The sequence below is a fragment of the Lycorma delicatula genome, chromosome 1 (genome assembly GCF_047948215.1).
Source record: "Lycorma delicatula isolate Av1 chromosome 1, ASM4794821v1, whole genome shotgun sequence".
Taxonomy (NCBI): Eukaryota; Metazoa; Arthropoda; class Insecta; order Hemiptera; family Fulgoridae; genus Lycorma; species Lycorma delicatula.
Window position 1 is genome coordinate 359,372,485 of NC_134455.1, and position 14,624 is coordinate 359,387,108.

Genomic DNA, 14,624 nt, shown 5'->3' on the forward strand with positions numbered 1-14,624 from the left:
AGTTCTCTATCTTGTATATTAGTATAATTAGTTGCAATTAATTTAAGTTGAAAAATTTATTAAATGTCAATAAGGTTATTATAAAGAGCAATCTGTTATAGCCTTTGTATTATTGATAAATAAATATTGACTATTTGCTATATGAATTGTAGTAGTAATGGTAATAAGTTACAGATTTGGCTATCTGCCATCATAATAAAACCACTAGAGTTTGAACTCCAGCAGCCATCAACTAGCCTTATGCGTACACTGATTATTTTTAACTTCCATTCATAATAAAAATTGAACACAAGATGAATCAGTATTAACCACTATATCAAAGGCTGTCATGCGTTTATTGATCCAAATACATTATTGCTCACTCATTATTAACTAATACTGTAATTTAGATCAACAGATTTGTTTTGTCTCCTGTAACCACAATAATATTTGAGTAACATTTCTGATGTAGGAGTAGATTAAAATATAAAAGTTATATGAGCAAGCATGTCTATGAGTGTTATCAAAAACTGCCAGAAGGAGATTATTAATATTAACTACTTATTAATAAACATTTTCAATTTACGGGTACTGCAACTAAAATAGTTCGTGAAGTTTTCCTTTATTTTTATTTCTTGAAGTATTACAAATTTTCTACTCCTTAGTATTTAATTGAATTTATTTCTACTTTCATTAACCTGAAAAAAAAAACTTAAATTTGCAGCAATTGTACAGCTAGTTGTAGTTTTCTGCTCAAAAAAAAAATAAAAACGAGTGCGTCAGTGCGTGGACACTTGACGAAAGGGATGCTATTACGCAATATTATATGAATTATTAATGGTGCAAAATAACGTAAATGCAATGTACAAAAATGATTTTTTTTTATTAATAAAAAATATGAACTAACAATGAAATAAACAAATTATAAAAAAATATTTATTTATCTTTAACAGATTATATTTCACTGGATTACATTAAAAGTAACAAACAATAAACTTGCGTGTTTTTACTATTAGCTATGCTAATAGTAATACTATACTTGCTATGCTTCATTATTAGATAAAGATTACGACCCATACAGATTCTTCACAGAAGCTGTACCATATCTAGGTTAAGATGCGCTTTTATTTTCAATAAGTCGGTTAGAAATAGTAGTAGTTATTGTTTAGACAAAATTAATTTAACCAGGAATAGAAAGAGTTACACTATTTCTCTTCAACAGTGTATAATACAAAGAATGTATCGGTTATTAAAATATATGAGCGAGATCAAAAACCGTTTATAAAAAAGAGTTTCAGTATCATTCTCTGAACACGATTCTTGAATGAACTGAGTTATCAGCTAGCGCGGGACGCATTTTCGTGACGCTTATTTTTAAAAGCTTTTATTTAACTCGCTTTAGGAATAATCAAATCTTGCAACTGCTATATCTTTTGATCTATCGTATGAAAATCAATGAAATTTGGTACACGTATGTAACCTCGATGACGCTATGGCGTCGGAATTTGACATGACCCATCCCCACGCCACCACGCACTACCCCTACGCTAAATTCATGCATCTAGATTGAAATTTGGTACAGGTATGTAACTTCGATGTGTAAAAGTAAATATTATTACTTTTTTTTAGTATTAAAGAAAAAAAATTACAAAAATATATTTGATTACATATAAAAAATTATTTTTTAAAAAAGCTTTTATTTAACTAATATTAATACTAAAATTAATAAAAAAATGAAACAAATTAGAAAAACCCTCTAAAAAGAAAAAAATAAGAATTAAATCAAACTGAGAATTTTAAACAAAAAAGTTAAATATATTAACAAATTTAAAAATGCACTGAAAAGTAAAATAATAATTATATAAATATCTAATAAATAACCAATAAATAAATGTAATAATTATTAAATTTTAAAATTAATAGTAATGAAAATATTTAGTTAAATAACCGTGGCGCAGTTTTTATAACAATGTTTTCGTATAAGTATTTATAGACATTTGCTGTATTTTAAAAAATATTTTTTGTTTAATGAGGTTGTTTAGTATATGTATATACTTTATTATCTGTAATAAAATAACTCAAGTTTTAATTCTTTGATGAATTTGCACCGAGATGACCTTTAAGGGTTAATAAGATTAAAAATAATAATTAAATTTTTGTTATAAAAACTGCGTATAAAACTCGCATTGTTGTAAAACTCGTATAATAACAAGTTGCGTGTGTAACTGGTAGAGTTTAAAAAATTAAACAGTTGACATTGCAAACTGCATCTCAAGTAGAATATAACTGAATTTACATTTTTGAAGAATATGCTGTTAAATTAGAAATAATATTGTGTTCACTAATGTATCTTGTACAATATACTTCCGTAATAAAAATTTATGCGCTTGTTAAGAAATTAAAAATTTTTTGTACATTGATGATTAAAATTTTTTAATATAATTTTTAAAAATAGTTTGATAGATTTTACTGGAGTTTTTCAGAAGAAATTTATTCAACGTAGAGGAATTTTTTCAGTGAATTAATAAAGAATAACTAAAATTAGTGTATTTGATAATGATAAAATGTAAAGCTTGTCAGTACATTAAAAAAAAATACATCAGGATCGAATTGAATATCTCCTTTTTGAAGTGGGATAAAAAAAAGGAAGAATCATGTTCAATCAAACAATATTGTTACATTAAACACTGGAACAGTCAGAACTCACATAATACATACAAAAAGGTCAATATATACATAAAGTTGCATGTGATGGACTATTTTCAATGGAGCCCAACTTCAGTAGAGAAGAACCATGACTAATAAATTCAAAGTGCTTTGATAAAAAAATACAAATTAATAATACTCGTATATAAATTGGAAAATTCAACAAACGAAATATTGTTTTCAAGGCAGACATGACAAACATGTGATAAAAATCACTTTCAAAGGGGGTTAAAAAATTAAAGGGAAGTAAATTTTTTCTGAAACGTATATGCCCACTCTGGCAAACTATCAAGGACCTAAACATGAATCGGTCTGATTACAAAAATTATTTTAATGCATCATTGCTGATCAAGTTTATTGAATTTTATTAGTGTAATTTTCTCTATTCTTTATTTTTTATCCCTGATTTTGTCCCTTTAGAAACAAACTTAAAACAGCACACCATAATTATTCTTGCCACCAAAATAATTAGAATCTCTCTTATTTTATCATGTATGTAATTTAACACGAGTAGCGGCATAATAAGAGTTGACGTACCATTTTGTTTCATTTTTAATGGGAAAAACTTCTGAATATGACATCAGCAATGAACTCATTTATCCCTTTGAAAATTAAAATAATTAAATATCCTTGGAAATTAAATTTTGCAATGCTTTGTGACGTTAAATTTTAAACATAATAACTAAATTAAACCCATTAAGTCAAGTATATAATTTTCTGTTTTCTAAATTTTTAATTTTATTTAACAAAATCTAACCTATACTGAAATTAATTGTCATTTGATCATTCAACGGTACAAATAGATTAATTATTAATTGTAATTATTTATGAAAAACAATTTGAATCTTTAAATAATCCTTATTAAATTCAGCAAAATATTATCTTTATAATATTTCTGATTACTGTAATTTCAATAACTTAATATAATTTTATTTCTATTCTGTAATGATCATAATAATATTTTTTTTTTTATTTGCTTTGTTTGTGCAACAGAACAGTTACACAAAACCTTTGTATGTTGCACAATATACATAAAGTCACAAAAGAACAGCCACAAGTCAACAACCCACATATAAATTAAAAATACAATATTCAAAACACAATAATAATAATAATAATAACAATTATACAGTCAAATACAAAAAAATAATAATTAGAACTTTAAAAACGGTAGCTATGGAGTGATAATAAAAACACAAAGATGAAAACATACAAAAACAAAAACACAATATTACTAATACATTCCAAATAAAACAAGTTATAAACAATAATCCTTAAAAAAACAACAATAATTCTAAAATCATGAAAGTGAGCATTACACCAAGGACAATAATCCATCGCCACGTAACCCTCTCAAATTTATAATGAAGGTTGCCTCATCAATGTGAAAATAGGAAGAGAAAAGATTATGGAGGTAGAAGAATTTTCTTATTTGTGAAGTACAATTACTAAAGATGGACGAAGCAGTTGCGATATAAAATGCCCAATAGGACAGAGTAAACAAGCTTTCAGTCAGAAATATAATTTTTTTAATCAAAACTTAATTTAAATACCAGGAAAAGATTTTTGAAAGTGTATGTTTGGAACATCGCTTTATATGGAAGTGAAACTTGGACGATTGGAGTCCCTGAGAAGAAAAGATTAGAAGCTTTTGAAATGTGGTGCTACAGAAGAATGTTAAAAATCAGATGGGTGGATAAAGTGACAAATGAAGAGGTGTTGAAGCAAATCGATGAAGAAAGAAGCATTTGGAAAAATATAGTTAAAAGAAGAGACAGTCTTATAGGCCACATATTAGGGCATCCTAGAAAAGTCACTTTAATATTAGAGGGTCAGGTAGAAGGAAAAAATTGTGCAGGCAGGCAACGTTGGGAATATGTAAAACAAATTGTTAGGGATGTAGGATGTAGGGGATATACCGAAATGAAACGACTAGCACTAGATAGGGAATCTTGGAGAATTGCATCAAACCAGTCAAATGAACGAAGAAAAAAAAAACTTGTAAAACTAAATAAAAAATATTCTTAGGAAAATGACAATTTCTCCTAAGAATATATATCGTTCTCCCACTGTCCGCCATTTTGTTATTTTTATATAAAAAATTATATCTCAACTTCGAGTAGAGGAATCACATTAATGGTAAGCGTCCAGTAATAAAGTTTTAAAATTAGCAAAACATTAGGACATAATACCTTCGCAAATTACAAAATGGCGGCCATGTTTATTTTTTAATCCGTTATATCTTCTTAAATATAAGTTTTATCAAAATTTATCTTTTGCTAAAATATTAAGTCTTTTAATTTGAACAAAATGGTATTTTACTTTTTAAAATTGGTAAACAAATAGCCAAGTTATGGTTGAAAATTGATGATGTAATTTTGTGTCTGTTTCATGTCCTCCACTTTACGTTCATTATGATGAAATATTAATTGTTTTTTTATTTATTGTTAATTCTAGTACTGTAAATTAGTATCAAATTAAGAAATAATTTTCTCACAATAAAATTTAATATTAAATAATAATAAAACAATCGATACTAATTTTTCACTTTTGAATAATTTTACACAGCGTATTATTGCTGATCATATTAACAATGTAAAAATGAAGCTTCTAACTTCAACTCGGCTATTTGGTAACCGATTTTAAAAAAAAATTGTCATTTTGTTCAAAATAAAAGCCTTAATATTTTAGCAAAACGTAAATTTTGATAAAACTAATATTTATGGAGATATAACGGATTGAAAAATAAACATGGCCGATATTTTGTAATTTGAAAAGGTATTTAAGTCCTGATTTTTTGCTAATTTTAAAACCTTATTACCAAGACGCTTACCAAATATTAATGCGATTCCTCTATCCGAAATTAAGATATAAATTTTTATATAAAAATAATAAAATAACAAAAGACATATAATACAAACGAAAAACATTATTTAAAGAATTACTGAAACTGATTCTTCTCTTTTATCTATTCATACATTCACAACTGCAATATTATGCTACATCTAATTATTGAATTATAAGCTGATAAATACTTTTCTTTGAAACCAATGAAATACCTGTACTGATGGAGGTGTTTGTAAGCAAAGCACGACAATTTCAGCGATATTTTCTGACGTAAGATATGGTGTATTTGGAGTCAATGTTATTCCAGCCATTTCCACCATATCAGTTTTGACAAGTCCAGGACAAATCATCTGTAAGAAGAATACAGTAATATTGAAGTATAAAAATCATTTTATTTACTATTTTTTTTAATTCTATGTAATTGACTACATCAATGTAGATTTCAGAGATGAATCTTCGTTAAGAGCAGCTCCGATTAAAGATTTAAATTCTTTTTTTTTATTATTATTTAAAAACTTTTTTTTTACCGAGTCTTTATAATTTATTAAGAAACTAATATTCTGTTATACAGATTTATGTTGTTTTTTCCTCACCTAAATTAATATAATAAATTCTTTTCAATTTCAGAATTAAGAATTAAATTTTTTGATTTCATGACCTCGGAAAGTATAACAAACGAAAATACGAACAAGAAAATATAATTTTTCAAGAAAAATGGGTAGAAAATTTTGCTTTCATTAACAATAATGGAAAGATTTTTCTCATTTGTAAAGTTACGTTGTGAATTAAGTCATACCCACTTTTCAACTAAATATCCATGCAATTTAAAATTACGAACAGTGAAACGTAAATCCCTGCATCCGGTTTTCATAAACAACCAGGACTCTTGCCCTTTTGTATTTGCAAAGAATGACAGAGCCAACAAAGATAGTTCTTTGATAGCTTGGAATACTACTCGTACCAAACGTTCATATGGAGAAGGAAAATTTATTAAAAGAAACGTGGAGAAAGCTGTTAAAATTTTGGTTCCAGATAACACAAAACTGTACAAACTGATTGCACAGGTTACTATGTTATACAGTACAGCTGAGCTTCGTATTGGTTCAATTAATAAAAATATTGAAAATAGTTTAATATGTGATTTGAAATTTTGTATAACATTTAGTTTAGCTCTCGACAAGGCTACAAACTTGTCGACGGATGTCCTAAAATTGGTCGTTTTGGTCCGATGTGTATCTGCAAACGTAAATGTGAAGGAAGAGAAATGTTATACCTAGTAGCTCTTATCGAAACAACTCGTGAAATCGATGTTAGAAATGTGCTTGATGAAGTAAAGAACAAGTTTAAATTGCCTAGTGATAAACTTGTGTAATGTTATACAACGATTCTAAAATTCCATGTTTCTTACTTCTTCACCGCGAGCATCTCACAGCGAAGTACTTCAAATACGAAAATGTGTGGAAAATTGTTTGCAGATTGTGAATTTTATTAGAGCAAATCACAAAATACACCATTAATTAAAAAACTTTTAGTAGATTTACGAGTGAATGACGAAACAGATGAATTGCACAGTGATTTATCCCTATCGTGTGTTTTTAAAATGGCTGTGAAATTACATCGTTTTGACTGTTTTTTCGATCTCCTAGATCCTATTATAACATTTAAAAAAGAAAAAGGAAGAAAATAGTCAGAATTTTTAGAAAATTAAACTTAGATGTTCCTTACAGACATACTAGAACTTTTGCTAACACTTAATTTGGCTTTACACGGAAAGGAAAATACTATTGATTTCTCAAAAACTGTATTCAGTAGTGAAGCTGAACTTCGGCTTTTTGTGTAAGATCTTAAAAACAAAATATTTAGTCATTTTCCACTAGTAAAAGTAAATATAATTAATAACAAAGAAGAAAAGTTAAACAAATACGAAGAAACAAATTTCAAACATAAGTTTGAATACTTACAAAGTTTGATACGTACATTTGAATATTTTGTGAACCCATTTATTTGTAATATTGTTGAAAATGGATTTCCAATTTCTGAAATAATACTTATTCAAAAGGCGACTGGGAAAATGGATTTTATTAGACTTTATTTTGATTATTAAAATCTCGAAATAACTATTCTGTATTTTCTTTCTCTTATTTATATTCTCTGATTTAATATATATGTTACCTTGAAAGACTGAAATTAGACAATGTTAATATCCTCCGGTGAATGACGACACTTACCAAATACGTCAGTGAAAGACCGAAATATTTGCTTATTGGGACCTTCACCGGTATATATTGATAACACAGATAAGTTCTGGTGGGGGTCGAAACGATAATTAGAAATTTAAAAAATTCATCCATTACCAATTTCTAAGGTAAACAGATTAAGAGATATCCTCGTAAAAAAAAGAAGATTAAATTTAAGCTAGACATAGCTTCGCTCGCTAACTTTGTCTAATTACCGTTAAATATACAAATTATCTATATTATTCTTTAACATTGGAGGCGATGGAAAAAGTTGTATAAAAATATTTTTATAAAAAAATTTAACAAAGGTCAAATCAACTGATAATTTCTTTGTATCGTTATCGTTTATCAAGCAGTTAACATATTCTGTATATCCTGACTGGCCCTTTTAATTTATAAAATGCTGAAAATTTGTTCAAAATTTTTTATAAATGTTGTGAATTTGATTAATCGCCCCCCAATGTTGGAGAATAGTATATAATTTTTATATTTAACGTTAATTAGACGAGATTAGTAAGCGAAGCGAGATTAGGTTATCTTTGGATTTAAATTAAACTATTTTTTTACGATGCTTTTTCATAATCTGTTCACTTTAGAGATTGGTATCGGGGGATTTTTAAATTTTAGTTATCGTTTCGACCCCCATCAAAGCTTATCTGTGTTTGTCGAAATATACTGGTGAACGCCCGTATAATCAAATATTTCGGTCTTTCACCGTCGTATTTGTTATGTGTCGACATTCACCGGAGAATTCATATATATATATCATGAATCGTGTTTCATATATATATCGGTGTATCGGTGTAACATATATATATATATATATGTGTGTGTGTGTGTATGTATATGTAAGTATACTTACATAATTTACACAGCATTTAAGACTTCTATAGAGTATTTAAAAACATTTATTAAATTAAATTTGAATTTGTGTATTTAATACCATGTAACTACGGTGTGGTTGTTTACAATAAGTATGAGAAACCGGATTGCGATTTCTTTTTTACCTTATGCGTGCCTACTTCTGAACTACACTAATGCAAAAAAAGATAATCTTATAATATATTAAATTGAAATTGGAGAAAGAATTTTAAAAATATTATCTTTGTTGATATGATATTAACTGAAGAAAAAAAAAATATATATATATATAAGAGATAAAATTACCAAACAGGACATCAGGAAATCCTTGACTATAATACATAATTTTATTTAATAAAATTCATTTTATTAAATATTCCTTCATATTTATAATTTTATATACCAGCATTTAATATTTTATGTACAATATTATGTGAAAAAAATTTTTCAGCTATTACGAAAATCTTTTGAAAAACATGGTTTTCCATTAGCCAAAATATTTTGACTTCTGGGTTATGTTTAAGAAAAAGAAAGAGAAAGCTTTGGATCCAATAGTCGCAAATATTTAACACTTTTGATATTTGATATTACAGATTTAGCAAATACTTATTATAAGTGGATCAAAGCATGATAATAAAACTGATGAATTTGATTTTGGAAAAATTCCCTTTTCACGTCAGAAATAAATTAATTTCCAAAAATTATTACTTTTTTAATTATTTTCTGTAAATAATTTTCCTAAGTTTTAATAGAAACACCAATTATTTTATTAAACTTAAAAATTTGGTTGATATGATTTATGTATGAGTAAGTGGTGTGCTATGATGGACGGATATTTTGTGACAATTCAAAAAGGACGTTAAGAAGTAATTAAAAATACGAGGGCAAATCAAAAAGTAAAGTGAATTTCAAAAAAATCAATATATTTATTTGTACTTACATAAATAATACATCCACTATTTTTCAACATAATGAATTTTTTGAATGCATGATACTTGCGTTGAAAGATTCATGATACTTAATCCTACTTCTATGCTTATAGTCCATCTTTTAATGAGCTTTTGGAATTGCTTCTGGAAGAAAGTTTTCGGTCTGGTACACAGAAAATTTTTCACCGCTTCTATTGACTCTTCATCAGATCGATAATGATTCACTCGCAGCTCTTCTTTTAACGGGCCAAAAAGATGAAAATCGCTTGGAACCAGGTCTGGGCTCTATGGAGGGTAGTACAGCAGTTCAAAACCGACATATTGAAGGCAAAGGATTGTTGTTTTGGTCGTTTCAGTTCGAGCTTCTCCTGAAGGAAAATCATGCGTTTAGAAAGTTTACCACGTCTTTTGGATTTTAGTTTTTGCTTCAGTAAACACAGTAGTTGTCATTGTTTACTGATTGACCTTTGGGAGTGAAGGAAACCAAAAGTGAACCAACCTTCCATATTCCAGAATATCATCATCACCTTACCCGCAGACATCTGAGTTTTGAATTTTTTTTGCTGTGGGTGAAGGATGTTTCCATACTAAACTTTGTCGCATACTCTCCGGTTCAAAGAGAAGGACCTATGTCTCATCAACGGTTATTATTCGCTTTAGAAATGGGTCTCCTTCATCTTCGTAACGTTTCAAAAGCTTATGGGAAATTTTCAAACGGTTTTTTTGTGGATGTTGGTCAATTGAGGTGGAACTTAGCGAGCACAGACTTTCCAAAAGTTTAAAGAATCATGGATGGTTGAAAATACTGAGCCATGGCTTATATTCAACTCACTTTTAATGTCATCATCCCAAGCCCCATAGGAGAAGACACCCGCCTTGTGACGATTGCGGTTGCCACACGCCCCACCCACCGTTGAGTCCTGATGGACTTTAACGGAGATCGTCTTTTGACTCTCTAACTTTTTACATCTCATAGTAACAAGCCAGGCCTCGTTAGGTAGGATGCCACCGATGTAAATTACTTGGTAGACATTTGAGTCAGTGAATTTATGACTCAACTGTCCTACTTCGTTGCCCTCTGAACTAGCTAACCGAATTCGCGGAAGCACGAACCCCGCGCCTAGTTCTACACTTTAATTGTGAATAAATGTCCCAAAAATTCGAGGCAAATTCAATAAATAATATACCACCAGAAACGTTATTCGCAACGACAAAATTTATTCCTAGTTCCCTTAGTGAACTCAACTTATAGTTCAAACCCTTGACTTGATCACAACTACGGACTCCGGTCTGCTGTACCAGGGAGAGAAGGATAGACCTCCTACTCCCACTCAGCTCCATCGTAGAGTTCCGCTTGACATTTACTTGTAGCGCCATCGTCGAGATGGCGCTACATCTCATGGCTGGATGGAAACCACACCCTCGGCAGTGCAGATGTCATTCCGCCGACAGCAAATAATAATTATAATCACTATGCTTGTTCTAACAAACCGTGGCTCAATGCCAACACGCCTACCTCCGGCTTATTAAACTGTCCAGGCGGTCCCTAGCAACCCGGGGTGCTACTCCACTTATAATCTCCTCAGTCGTTCTGCTCAATGCTAGGAATTGGAGGAAGCTAGCCGCTGTATTCCATTTTCTGAGAGTCTTCCAGTTGACGCGCAGATCAAGATAGAAATTTACTTTCTCGAGCTCCCTAACAACTCTGGTACGTTCAGGCTCGTACCGGGGACAAACATGAAGGATATGGCCCACATTGTCGTTGACCCTACAGTCCGGGCATAAGCCCGAGTCAACCAAACCAAACTCACCCTAAATACACCATGTCCATAAAGAAATTATGTTGTGTATCGATTGGGGAAACCCACCTAATTGCTCGCAGCTCCCTAACATTTGGAGATATACCTTGCGTGTATCGAATAGTAGAAGAATTGTTCCACCTAACTTGCCAAGAGTCAAAACTTTGGTCTTCAATCTCTCGCTTACGCCCAGAAGTAAGAACGCCTTCCTTCTTAGAAATATACCGCTTGTTATGTTCCGTAGCTAAAATGTCAATGGGTTTTATGCCGGCGATCACAGAAACTAGCTCTCTCGACACAGTTCTGCAACCACCGACAACAGCTAACAATAGAAGTCACTGGACTTGCAATAAAATATCCCTATAACATTGGAATTGTAAACGATGAACCCAGATGGGCGCAGCGTACAACATTATGGCCTCGCAGACATCTTTGTAAATAATACGCATGGTACGAAACACCAAAGAAGACATCTACAGCCTTCCTTGCGATAAACTGAAGGTGCCCCTGAATTGAAGCCTCTCATCAAGGATTACAGCCAGATATTTTTGAATGGTAACATACCTAATCGGAATGCCGTCCATAAGGCGGGTGACGGATAGTGGCTAGACGACTCTTAAGATATCATACTGGTTTTCTCAGCACTGAAAACCATTTTAGATAGATAGAAACCTTACATATTCTCTTTTCACTCTTCGTACCTCTTAGCCGCTTCTGGATCAGTTATAATAATACAACCACGGATTACTGCCCTCGTTCTAAAAAGAACGCAAGAAGGACTAGGGAGTATTCATTCCCTTATTCGTAACGGGGACTTACGACCAGAAGTCATTGTCACCTCTTCGCTGCGGTGAGGTGGGTGCACGTCGCAGAAATCTGAACCTTATTCGCCGCAAATGAGAAGCAAGTGACCAATCTACAAATGATGCTAAACAGCAGCCACAGTATGCAGTCAGTAAGCCTTGTAACTATCGGAAGGCACACACGGATCTGAAAGCCAAAAACACTAAAAGCAAACCAATAAAGCCATAGAACGAAGGACGCATCCAAGGGACCACAGGTTTTGCAGAGTTCTTAGGGAACTCTGCAAAATCCTCTGCAGAAAGTAAATTTTTTCTTGATCTGCGCGTCAAGTGGAAGACTCGCAGAAAACTGAATATAGCCGCTGGCTTTCTCCGATTCCTCGCACTGAGCAGAACGAATGAGGGGGTTATAAGTAGAGTAGCAACCCGGGTTGCTAGATAGTTGATTAGCCGGAGGGAGTTGTGTTGGCTTCGCGCCACGGTTAGATAGAACAAGTATAGTGATTATTATTATTTTTGCTGTCAGTGGAACGACGTCTGCACTGCCTAGGGTATGGTTTCCATGCAGCCGTGAGGTGCAGCGTCGTGTTGACGAGGGCAGTAAATTGAATGGGCAAGCATCGCTGTCGACGGGATGATGACTTCACTGCCGAGAGCCTGGATTCCCAAGCAGCCGTGAGGTGTAGCGCCATCTCGACGATGGCGCTACAATTAAATGTCACGCGGGACTCTACGATGGAGCTGAGTGGGAGTAGGAGGTTTATCCTCCTCTCCCTGGTAGAGCAGACCGGAGTCCGTAGTTGTGATCAAGTCAGGGTTTTGACCTATAAGTTGAGAGGTTTTGATACTGGTATTCTTCTAATTTAAATATTTTTAATATATCAATATTCTAAAGTCTTGACGAATACTTCGACCTGGGTGATCAGCCTTTCCTATACCTGATCACGTCTAGGTGACGCGGGGTAAAGTTCCCTCGATCACTTTATCAGACCAGGCTCGCAGAAAAAGAAGTCAACTGTAATTTGTCAATTACCGATAATCTTTTATTTTACCGCTTCAATATTGTTGTTAGTGTTTGGTGTGGAAGGCCTAACCTTGCCGCTGTTCATCACACAGAGAAATACTACCATTTTTTATCAATCCATTCGTAGATCTTGATTCCATTCAAACAACTCTCTACATATTACGTCGACGAATAATCTCTTCTGGTTTCACTCCTTCTGAACTGAGGAAAGTATCACTGCTTGCATTTCTTCCTTGGTGCAATCAGACAAAGGAGCACTCATTTTAAACAGACTTTTAAACAAAATCACAAATAGCTAACGATGAAACATTACTTTCAATACACGAGGGAAATCAAAATTTTTTACATTTACTTTTTGACTTACCCTCATATATAGTTATTTTACTTGGTCTGAATGTCCATGTTAATGGTGTACATTTCAATCAGAAGTCAATTAATGATATTACTCAAAATTAGTTGCGCTAAGAAAATAAAAAATAAGATTGGCATTTAACAGTTTTGATTCCTTCACCACACTGCGAAGAACACAGATTATTTTCTACAAATATTTACATACCGAAACTTTAATTTTGGAATTTGCCTTTGCTAGTTCAACACGCGTTCCTTCAGTGATTGCTTGTACAGCTTTTTTGGATGCGGTATACATAGCCCAGCCAGGAGCTGGGGAGTTTACACGAACTGTTCTACTGAAAAATTTAATAAATAACTATTAGATTAGAATAAATAAAATATAAATAACGTTCATATATATAAAATTTATTACCGAACATATATTTAAAAAAATATATATATATTATATTTGATCTACAGTATAAATTAAGCTAAGAATCAACAAACAAAAAACCCCTTTGCATCTTTTTGATTTGACTCATTCCATGTACTTCTATCTACTCTTCAATGTGCACCAGTCCTTTTTTTAAATAAAAAAGAAGAAAAATATTGAAGAAAATATAACATTTAAACGAATGAAGCATAAATGAGCAGTAATAGATTATATAATAATTTTTCTTGTCAACAAAATGGTTACGATAGGCACTTAAAAAAGAGTAGCTACTTTGTATTCTGTTGGTTAAATCCTTAAAATACCACGAAACAAAATGTGCTCAGAATAATTTTACTGATAAGACATCTCTCTGTTAAAACAAACCACACATCGTCTGTTCATCATATAAGTTTTAAAACGTACAAATCAAAAATTATTGTATGCCCGCACGCACAGGTAGGTACGTACATATGCATGTCACATACTCATAGAATGTGAAAAATATAAATCTATTGGATGTAAGATCCAGCTGCTGCGCTCGTAAAAAAATGGATTTTTTTTTACGGAAAATGATTATATTAATTTGATAGGTTAAACCCGGGTGAACCCGATCTAACTGTAAAATCAGATTACAGTTACTTCTGGTTCATTATTTTTTTTATGCTTTAAATATATG

The 14,624-nt window shown here is 31.4% G+C and overlaps 1 protein-coding gene across 1 annotated transcript in view; it reads right to left on the reverse strand.

The window, feature by feature from the left end:
- The window catches only part of LOC142317921 (uncharacterized), a 91,320-nt gene that overhangs the window by 49,173 nt on the left and 27,523 nt on the right, over positions 1-14,624 (reverse strand). Inside the window, exons 5-6 of the mRNA XM_075354460.1 lie at positions 13,742-13,871; positions 5,745-5,882 (exon numbers count right to left, since the gene is read on the reverse strand). Of these exons, the coding sequence (XP_075210575.1) occupies positions 5,745-5,882; positions 13,742-13,871 (268 nt within the window). The remainder of the gene's footprint in view (positions 1-5,744; positions 5,883-13,741; positions 13,872-14,624) is intronic.